We start from the raw sequence: 11,057 nt of genomic DNA on the forward strand, positions 1-11,057 counted from the left end.
AGATGTTAGTTTTGATGATGGCTTGGTTCAGCATAAACACTGAGTATTATTTGATGGGACTCTACGTTTGTTAAGCAACCAGAGTTTGGAAATATATATATGTAAATATATAGTCTGGTATAGTCTTTTTAGCAAAAGAAAAATTAAAAATGATCTGTATTTACTTTGTTTCATTTATAGAGATCTGACACCTTATCTTCTTTGCTATAACGATTGTAGTGTATTGGTCAGAGGGCCCGGTGGCGCCAGTGTCCGGCAGCCTCGCCTCTGTCAGTGCGCCCCAGGGCAGCTGTGGCTACAATGTAGCTTGCCATTGCCAGTGTGTGAATGTGTGTGTGAATGGGTGAATGACTGAATGTAGTGTAAAGCACTTTGGGGTCCTTAGGGACTGAGTAAAGCGCTATACAAATGCAGGCCATTTACCATTTACCATTTATATAAGTCTGTATGTACTCTCTCCTTAACAGGTGGGCCAATCTGGACAAAAGTTTGCACAAACATCATCATACATAGATTATTTACCATTATTAACATCTACATTTTCATCTATATTATAAATTTTTGGATTTTTTAGATATCTACATTGTAGAAACAAACAGAAAACATCAAATACATGAAGCAAGATATATGGAATTATGTCACAAAGAAAAAATTGATCAATAACTCTAAATATTTTTTATATTTTAGATTCACAGCTGTGCCTTGTCAGGGTTCATTTGTGGACTTTCTTAATGGTTGGGACCATCGGTTGTGTTGTGCAGAAGTCAGGTTGGTACACAGCTGACAGCCCTATTTGACAACTGTTAGAATTCTTATTATGCCAAGAACCAATCAGCTAAGTAAAGAGAAACGAGAGTCCATCATTACTTTAAGGACTGAAGGTCAGTCAGTCTAAAACTTTGAATGTGTTCCCAAGTGCAGTTGCAAAAACCATCAAGCACTACGACGAAACTGACTCACATGAGGACTGCCCCAGGAAAGGAAGTCTAAGAGTCACCTCTGCTGCTGAGGATAAATTCATCCGAGTCAACAGCCTCAGAAATCACAAGTTAACAGCGCCTCAGATTAGAGCCCAGATAAATGCCACACAGAGTTCCCTGTGTGAATAAGGCCTTTATGGTCAAATAGCTGCTAAGAAACCACAACTAAGTAAAAGCAACAAGCAGAAGAGATTTGTTTGGGCCAAAAAACACCCAATCGAGATGGTTTGGGATGAGATGGACCGCAGAGTGAAGGCAAAAGGGGCAACAAGTGCTCAGCATCTCTGGGAACTCCTTCAACACTGTTGGAAAACCATTTCAACTCACTACCTCATGATGCTCATCGAGAGAATGGCAAGAGTGAGCAAACCGTAATCAAAGCAAAGGGTGGCTATTTTGAAGAATAAAAATATAAAACATGTTTTCAGTTAGTTCACACTTTTTTGTTTCCAATATAATTCCATATGTGCTCATTCATAGTTGTGACGCCTTCAGTGAGAATCTACAATGTAAATAGTCACGAAAATAAAGAAAAACCATTAAATGAGAAGGTTTGGTTGATCTGGAATAGCGCTGACTAGTACTTTATATTACTGTAACTTTTATTGTTTACTGATTACTGTTACTGTAATCACATTATATTTTCATAACACAGTAATGTAATGCATTGCACAGCAACCAGAGCCTGACCTTCAGCAGGTAACAAAGGCAGTGAGGGGCAGTCGAGCTCGTAGGATTGAAGCCTCCATTTCTACCTGTGCATGTTCCTATAGTAGAATGTCAGTGGAGCTCTCTTTAAAGTCTCTCTTTGAGCTGGTTTTCAACTTTTCTTTGTGTTGTCGGCTTTGTGTTCAAACACTGAAACATTAAAAGAAAGGTCGTATGTATGTCCTCATTAGAGAAGAGATTTGTGTCAGTGTGTGGGACTGTAGCCTAAGGGTTATATTGTTAACTAGTGATTATGTGACAGTGTATTTCAGACCATCTTATGGAGTAACATGAAAGTAAAGTAATGAGAAGTGTAACACATTACTTTCGCCGGGGAGTAATTAAGTAAGGTAAAGCATTACCTTTTAAGAAAAAACACTGGTGTTCAGTTCCAGCTTGATTTTAGGAGACTATTAAATGTAACAAAGATTAAAAGCCACTGTACCCTTTTTCATCCTGAGCTCACGCTGCACGCTGTCCTAACAGCCTTCAGTAATAAAGTAGGGCTGCCTGTACGCAGCCTGAAAGGGTAGAAGCATGATAGAGAAAGTCTGCATCTGCTTGCTAACCTTATTGCTTTAAGCACAGCGAAACTACAAGTGACTCAGACTATGACAGAAACAATGTGAAAATGAAAGTGTATGCAGCGGTACCATTCATATTAAGAAGCTCCCTGATGTCAAGCATAAAACATGAAAATATTTAAACATGAAAATATTTGTATTCTGTTGTGTTTCAATGCAATTAATTTGCCTTATCTTAGCAATAAAAAATTTTCATTTTTTTTTAAAAACCCTATGTATTTCTATAGAATTATATGTAATTATATTCCTTATATGCGCAGCAGATAAACATGCAATGTGTACATGTATACAGAATTAAAATGCAACACCTCAAATCTGCTTAATATTCTTGATCATAAACAGAAGTCTTTCTTTCTTTCTTTTTTTAACATCACCACAGGCCACTGAAAAATGATGTTGTATAATAGCCATTACAGCCAATTCACTTAATAGTCTGTTTCTTACTGCATTTTGCTGCAGTTGAGTTTTAATGGAGTTGACTGGAGCCCATTTTTCACGAAATCATCAGGTATGATAAAAGCGAAGTAGTGTACTTCTGTGTGTCCATGGATCATTGCCACCCAGTCTTGCAGGTACAGTAATTTTCAATTCTACCAAACAAGAAGACAACTGAGCAAAATAAAAATTAATGGCATAAAGAGCCTTTTTTTAAGGAAAAGGAAAAAAAACAAAGACATTTCATTTGCTATACTGCACGTGCCTTATTTTTCATAGTGTTGTGTTGTGTTGTCTATCATGTGAGGGGTTTAGATCAGTGTGCACAGTCGGGTGTGCACTCACTGATGTAAACCCTCAAAGTTCTTTATCCTTTAGGATTATAATAATGTATGCATTGATTACTCATTAAATATGCCCTGATCTTCATCTAAATCACAATTATAAACAAACACAATTTGACTAAACTAATAACACACAAAATCAAAGTCTTTAAGGAACACGTTCGGGAATAATTCGCTGGAAACAATAAGTAACCTCGGTATTAATGACTCCTCTACTTCCATTAAGGAGATTGGATTTGAAGTGTGGGTTGTGGAGGTTCCTATCTCTAAAAATATGACCATACGAAGACTGCTTACTGACAAAGTCTGCTCTGAAGACAGACTGGTTGGTGTGAGCCATTCCTCAATCACAACAACTTTCACCGGATCTTAGAAGAAGCATTATAAAGATGCATGAAGCCGTTAAAAGGTTACAAAACCAATTCTAAAGACCTGGGTGGTCATCAATCCACAGACAGACAAATTGTCTAGATAATGGAGGAAAGTCAGGACATTTTCGGCTCTCGCTAAGGGTCCTGCAAAGATCACAGCAAGAGCACAACATGCAATCCTGAAAGATGTGAAAAGGGATCTAAGGTTAAAAGCAAAGCACCTGCAGAATTGTTTACAAGTGGCAAGGTCTTTATTCATGTGTCCACTATAGGAAAAACACCGAATAAGAATGAAACACACCACAGAATGAAACCACTGATCTACAAAGCTGTAGTTTCTTACACAACACTTTGTTGTGTGGACACAAAAGTTGAAACTTTTTTTGGCTGCATGTGTGATTGTATGAACTGTGAAGCACGGTGGAGGGAGCATCATGGTTTGGGGCTATCGAATCATTAAAGGATCAACAAAATTAAGGATTTTTAAAGAAGACGCTGTAAAATTTAGACGCTGTGTCCCCAAGTATGCATGACTTGAATTGGGCCGTGTAATCAGATAAACTGAAACAGTTTTTAAAACAGGTGGAATCACCCAACGTCCTCCTCACTGTGCTTCAACTCTCATCAGCATCAATCACAAAGGTCTGATGGAACTTGTTGTTATTGCTAAATAAACCTCTGCACGCTCACTTTTTCACCCGACACTGTAGAGGATTTTTCAGTGTGTTCAATAAAGACAGGAAAAGCGTTCCAGTCATATTAGTTAAGTAGTCAAATTTTGTTTGTCTGTAACTGTGACTTAGATGAAGTGAACACCATATTTCATGACTAATCAATGCAGGAATCCAAAGGATTTCTTGCACCTGTAGTTTGCTAAGTGATGTGTTAAAAAAATGACACATACTTTTTTTTTTTTTTACTGGTCCATTTTACTGATGTCTCTAGCCTTTATTTGGAAACAAATACCAAAGACTGTCAAAACTCTCTTCACTTGACGGCAGCCAGCCGTCTGTGCATTTACGCAGAGATGAAGTGCAAGCTGCCATCTTGGCAAGTAGAGACAGTGTATGTTTATCATCCATCATGCTTGATACTTATTTCTGACATTTCGAAGGCCGGGCTCGTATTATGGCGCCCACAAATTAAACAAATGTTTGCTGAACAAAATGCGCCCCCAGATACAGAGTTCGTCCCAGGAAAACACTGATTAGGTCCACAGGAGCCATTAGTTTTTAATATAACCAGGAGGGGGACACTCTAACTGGAAAAAAGAACAACTTCATGCATGAATGAAGCTTGTGCTGGCCTCGAACGCATCCGAATGTTGACAAACCCTGCCAGCTGGAAAATGAGTTGATTTTTAAAGTTATTATTTAAGCTTGTCTTTTGGACAACAGCGGTGTCAGTCCGTCGCACCGGCAAGTTCTTTCTCCTCACTTCGCTCGCCTTTTTCACAGGCCACCTTAATTATCTCTGAGCAGGATCTCCTCACCTTATTAATGCTTGCAGATTCCACCCTAGTACAAGAATTGCCTTTGGCTGAGACGGTGGGATTCTCACCATAATATTTTCTGAAATAACTTTGCAGGGGATTATCTGTGGGTGGACAGCTACCACTGCAGCTGCTCTATGAGCTCAGAAGTGGATAGCATACAAGGAAGAGAGAGGGTTTTTATTTTTTTTAATTTTAAATAATGTGCCACAGGAAGACCACAGAATCGCACAGTTCAAAGTGTTCATCAAAATTCACAGCCTGCGAGTTCAGTTCGCAGTGTCGAAGCCAACCTGCTGAGCTGTGCTGGAGTAAATCTATAGAAACAAATTAACTCCACGTCTGTTGGTCTGGGCATGTGCAGAAGATAACAGGCTTCAATTACAAAGCTCTTTCTCCTAATTGAAAATGCAGCTAATAGCTTAAGTGCTTGCTATCTGGAATAGCTAAAATAATGTGCGGGGAGTGCAGCGGATTTTGGCGTTTACAATACGCTCCTGAGAAGAAGGTTTGAGTCCTCGGGCAGCCTTTTACAGCATCTCTCCCACCTTCATCTCGCTTGCCACTTTGCACTCTGTGCCTCTCAATATAAACTGAAAAAAGACTTCTCGTGTGTCAGAAGAGACTTTGCCTGTATTGTGATGCAAATAGCCCATGACACTATTGATGAGCACAATGGCAGCAGCGTTCATAGCTAACGCACACGATGATCTAGTGGGCACATTTTCACAGCAACTTAAACAAGCACGACAAACCTGCAGGTGGTTTCACAGGTGTCCGGCTCTAGCATGTGTTCTTACATTGCATGGCAGTGTTTGGCATGATATGTAACACGCACAGAGGAAACAAAAAAAATGGAAGAGAAAAAAAATCCCATTACATTTTTAACAACTCATGCTGCTCCCTTGAGCTGTAGAGGGCAAGGAATAACAAAGCTGAGGGAAGTCTCGGCTCCTTACCTCTGATGGGCTATTAGTTATTCCAGCTAGCAGAAGCCCCATTAGGTCTGCCATTTAATGCTCCCACGCCACATTCGCACATGAAAGCTACAAGATTGATAAGCCGACCATCTCACCTCCAGCTTCCCTTGCGCTTGAGAAATGCTCTGCCACAGATAATCTGACAAAGAGCTGATTTAGCTACCCGCGCACCTGGTACCAAGTGACATTTCTGAAAACAATGAAACATATTTGTGCGGGCCTTTTTACAGTGACTTGAGTAAAGGGCACAGCAAGAACCTAACTGGTGCTACAGCACAATCCACTGACGTGAAACATCTTATAAAATGCTTTACATGGTGCATGTAGAGTATAGAAAATGAGCTGTGCTGCAGTGAGATAAAACTTTGTCTCCGAGCTGCGTTGACACAGACAACGGAGAAGAAAGATGTCTCCTGTACTAAACAGCATGTCTGGTTATTCTGACAAAAAGGTGCTCGCAAAGATTCCAGCGACTCCACATCTTTCCCAGCAAAACATGTTCTGTTAATCACACTTAACCACACTGCCAAATGAAAAAGAAGAAAAAAGAAAAGCTGCTGGACAAAAGAAGACAGAAACAGAGCATTCGGAGAGAAAACAAAGAATACATGGGCAAAAAAGTGCCTAATTAAACACGAGCAAATTGATTAGCCTTTCTGTCCCGATCCCTTAGTGCCACGCAGGGGCCTCATCCGTCACGTGGAGGAAGTCTGGTTTTAGTGCAAGGATCTTAAAGCCAGTTCCATGAGTAAAAGTTTCACAGGAGTAAACAGTTTCTTTATAGTGCTGAGATTAAACAAAAGTAGCATAATGCAGTCCCCTCCTGCAGCGTTACACAAAAACCGGGGAAAAATGCAAGCCCAAATGCATAATTTATCTTTTATTTGGCTGCAGGCCTTCATAGTGTTCCCCAGCCTGTGGCGACTGTTTGAACTTTGTAAGTTAAACTAATGAGGAAAAAAACCTAAGCACACAATTGCTAAAGGCTAGGGGGGGAAAAAGCAAAGAAAATGAGATTTACAATCAGCTGGTGTGATTGTAAATATTGGCACACTTCAGACAGTCGCAAACAAACATCAAGACTCACACGTTTTGCACGTTTGCCGCTACAGCTGTGGCAGCAAGCACACAGGATAGGAGAGGACCATCTGCACAGTGACTTGATCCAATCGGTTTACACCAGTTCGTTCAGGACGGCGAGCCGTTTTGGATAAATAAAAAGTCTGAGAATACACAGATTCATCAATGAGATGTTTTGTGTCAGGAGTGAAAGATGGAGCCACTTTGCGTGTAATGCATCTTACTGTAAGTTACCCATGAGGAGGAGCTGCCGCTGCACTCGCAGCTAATGGGTATCATATTTTAGCAATAATATTGCATGACTCAAAACAACAGCTGGGTAATCGAATGGAACTGAACAAACCCAGCATATTGCAAAACAAGTCACCATGCACTGCCCTTTGCGTCCTTATCCTATTACAGACAGAAGCAGAGGAGAAAACAATTTTTTTTTCACCCTGCAGATCATTAGAAAATTTACCTCTTATGCCTCGCAGTGGAAATGGATTTTTGGAGGGCAACGGTCATACCTCACATTCCCTGGAGCCTGAGATGGTGTATGTGTAAGGTCCTGTCCCATTAACCAGCACATCCATAGTCTCTGAGTGTGAAGGCTTGTAGTCCACATAGTACTCTTGCAGTGGTGAATTAAAGGAGCGCTCGGTCTCCCGTGCCTTTTTCTGGCGCTTCTTAACCGCCGAGCGCTGCTGAAGCTGTTTGATGCTGCTGGGATAGCGCTTCCACGACACATAGATAACCAGCAGAATTATAGCCACAGATAAGAAGAGGGCCACGCTACCGGCTATGATCTTGTGGAAGGACACGTACTCGGTGTCTGGTAATGGGATGGTGGGGGAGGCCTCGGAAGGAGTTGGAGAGGCTGTCCTGTTCCAGGTTAGCTTTTTATCCACTGCAGACTGCGTGGGGAGAGGTTTCAGCTCAGGCTGAAACGCCGTTGTGAGGGGCAATGTCGTTGAGGGGATAGGGGTCGGAGTTGCGGTACAGATGTTGTAGGTCTCCACCACATCTGTAACCTTCTCTCCTTGTGCCTCCTTAGGGCTGGTACATATCATTGTAAACTCCTTGTTACCCTTGAAGGCTTTGAGCCAGGACACCAGAGGGCAAACGTTGGGGTTACAGTACCACAAATTACCGGCCAAACTGATGGTTGTGAGGGAGATCCAAGCATCCACTGTCTGCTGAGAGATGTTAGTGAGCTTGTTGGAGTCCAGGTTGAGAGTCTGAAGGTTGGGCAGGCATTGAAATGTGCTCGGATCCAACACTTGGAGCTCATTTCCTGAGAGGTCCAACTTTTGCAAGGAAGTCCACATCCACGGCAGGCCCTGCGTTAGCAGTTTGATGCGGTTCCACTGCAGATAGAGAGCCCGCAGGTTAGTCAGGCGAGGGAAATGAGCGAAATTTATCTTAGAAAACTGGTTGTGCTCCAAATGGAGCTCGATGAGCTTCAGGAGTCCCGCGAAGGCATTACGTGTGAGGCTTCTCAACCTGTTGTAGCCAATATCGAGGAACTCCAGGTTACGGCAGTCGAGGAAAACGCGCATCGGGACTGTTTTTAGGGAGTTTGACCTCAAGTGTAAACTGAGTAGCTTCCGTAAACCCCAGAACTGATTAGGCTGGAGGACCTGCAGTTTGTTGTAGGAAAGGTCGAGGTTACGCAAATTCGGGACGTCATGGAAAGTGTTGTTTTTCAGCTGCGTGATCTTATTGGAGCTGAGAATCAGTTCTTTGAGCCTCCTTATCCCGTGGAAAGCCTGGCCATCCACGGCATTGATGTAGTTGTGGTCGAGATAGAGCCAAACTAGTTGACTGAGGCCCGCAAACTGGTGGGCTCTAAGGCTCACCAGGCTGTTATAACGCAGAGACAGGCCCTGTGTGCCGACAGACACGTTGTTTGGCACGTCACGGAAGGCATTGGACTCGCAGTATATTATTTTCCCATCACATCGACAGCTCTGGGGGCAGGGACGCTCACGGATGCCGCTTGGAACAGCAAGCAGCCAGGAGGGCACCACCACTGTGAACACAAGCCATCTGAAAAGCACAAAAAGTCCTGCAGACACACAGGAAAGTGAGAGGTTTATGAGCACAGAACATGTAACACAGAGAACATGTAGACTACATGAACTAGAAGGGAATAAAAGAGATGAAAATAGAATGTGCAAAATTTTTGAGTCGAGCAAATAAATATTATCACTATGTTCTGAGACATTTGCTGGGGGGGGGGGGTAATTTCCTGCCTACTTAATTTGCACTGGAGCATTCATGGCACACCTACACACACACACACACACACACACACACACACACACTTATTATCAGCCAAAGTCATGCTCTTGAAAAGGTGATTGATAAACCACACGCATGATGCACAATGTGACAAACAGTTGCTGAGAGAAAAGCCTCCTTTCGGATTCCCCTGCCTGCAGTCATCAGTCATAAACCGCAGGGGGGCACAGACGCCAGCGACACCAGCACTAAGTGAATTGTAGTTAGGCAAACGACAAAAAAGACTGCGCAGGAATGAACCCTTTAAGCACCCTGCGGAACAGATTTTGGCTATACATACCCATATTTGCTCGGTGTCGGCTCTTCCTCTTGCTCAGGGATCTCTGTTGCATGCGTCTCCGGTCCACATGTTTAGACGCACTCGGCGTTTTGCCCAAATAGTTGGACACTTAACCAGGACGCCCGTCTGCGCGGATAAAACGGGCACTTTGCGCCGAAGCCGGATCCGCTCTGCTCGCAATCGCACACCTGTCGGAGATGAGAGCAGCTCCAAAAGGTGTGCATCAGCCTCCCCGTCTGTAGTTTCCTACATTACCGCACAACATCAGCTCGATAACGCGTATTTTTTTTTCTCCCGAAAGCCCTCGGATGGATGCGCTCAAGCTCGTATCCTCATGAGAGTGACAGTTTAGCGCCTGTCGTGGGAGGCTATTAAAAAAACACAGTCTAAACACCGAGTCGCCAATTGTTGAATCTAGGTTAAGTGGCAGAGCGAGAGAGACAGGGAGAAAAAACACTGGAAAACGACCAAGTGAAGAAATCTGAGAGGGATAAACTGTGGTCCAAAGCCGATAAGTTGGTTATATCCCGCTTCAGGCGTGGACAGTGGAGAGAGAGGGGGGGGAAAGGCGCAGGCTGCTGTGGATTAGAGCCGTTAACCGTGGCATTAAAAATAAATCAATTGTACAGCAACAGGAATGATGTTGGTGTTAGATTATTACGGAGCTCGCCGGTGCTCGGTTTCAGGACTTGAGATGCCCTCTTCTGGCCGCAGAGTGGCACTCCGCAACCGGAAAAACCTAAAGTAGACTTCATTGTTATCACAAACGCAGCCTGCATATCAATTATAGGCGAGGGAATGGGAAGCCTGTTAGCTTTTTGTGTGGATATTTGTGAACATGTGCCGCAAGATGTGCGCTCATTAGAATTAAACCCCACCAAATTTAAGATTATAATGAGCGAAGAAATGTTATGTAACTTTAATGCCCTGATTTTCTTTCTCTTTTTTTCGGGCACATATGAATTCTTAAGAGTCACAGGCAGAGGCAGTCATTATACAGCACAGTCCTGTTTAATATTCCATTATCTTTTGCTTGAATATTATTGCTATTTAAGAACCATTTGGCCGCTGGAGGTAGTTAATTTGCGCCTTTATACTACTTAGTTTTCTTTGTCTGTACGTCTGCACATATTTTGAGGTTCACCACATGTGTTTCTTTCAAGTAGATGATTAAGAAACAGAGGACGGAGGAGGAGGAGGGGGTTCTGGGATAAATATCCAAGGAAAATGCGAGGACCTCAAACGTAAACTTCATTATTCTGGCGAAGTCCGCGCACAGATTGTTTCCCTCACCGGTAATTAAGTGGAATTATGCAGTGAGTTTTACTCTATCTGAGCCTGCATCGAAGGGTCTATTGGCAAAATCTGTTAACGTGGGTCTTTAATTAGGGCTTCGGCAGGTGGGCCTGTAACAAAAAGGTCAGCTTGTTAAGAAGTTGTTAAGGAGTTGGTGGTAAAATAAATCACACATGCAGCCTGCAGTCTGGCTTGTACAGGTAGGATGCAGGTTTTAGATC

The 11,057-nt window shown here is 42.7% G+C and overlaps 1 protein-coding gene across 2 annotated transcripts in view; it reads right to left on the reverse strand.

The window, feature by feature from the left end:
• LOC100703069 (leucine-rich repeat transmembrane neuronal protein 4) overlaps window positions 1-10,240 on the reverse strand; it is a 57,340-nt gene extending 47,100 nt beyond the window's left edge. Inside the window, exons 1-2 of one of the 2 annotated variants that reach the window (XM_005473059.4) lie at window positions 9,541-10,240; window positions 7,484-9,024 (exon numbers count right to left, since the gene is read on the reverse strand). In XM_005473059.4, the coding sequence (XP_005473116.1) occupies window positions 7,484-9,024; window positions 9,541-9,592 (1,593 nt within the window). In that variant the 5' untranslated portion in view covers window positions 9,593-10,240. Of the gene's footprint in view, window positions 1-7,434; window positions 9,025-9,540 lie in introns of both variants that reach the window. The other variant, XM_005473060.4, reaches the window with a different exon arrangement.
• Between the last annotated feature and the right edge of the window lie 817 nt (window positions 10,241-11,057).

The sequence above is a fragment of the Oreochromis niloticus genome, linkage group LG12 (assembly GCF_001858045.2).
Source record: "Oreochromis niloticus isolate F11D_XX linkage group LG12, O_niloticus_UMD_NMBU, whole genome shotgun sequence".
Classification (NCBI taxonomy): Eukaryota; Metazoa; Chordata; class Actinopteri; order Cichliformes; family Cichlidae; genus Oreochromis; species Oreochromis niloticus.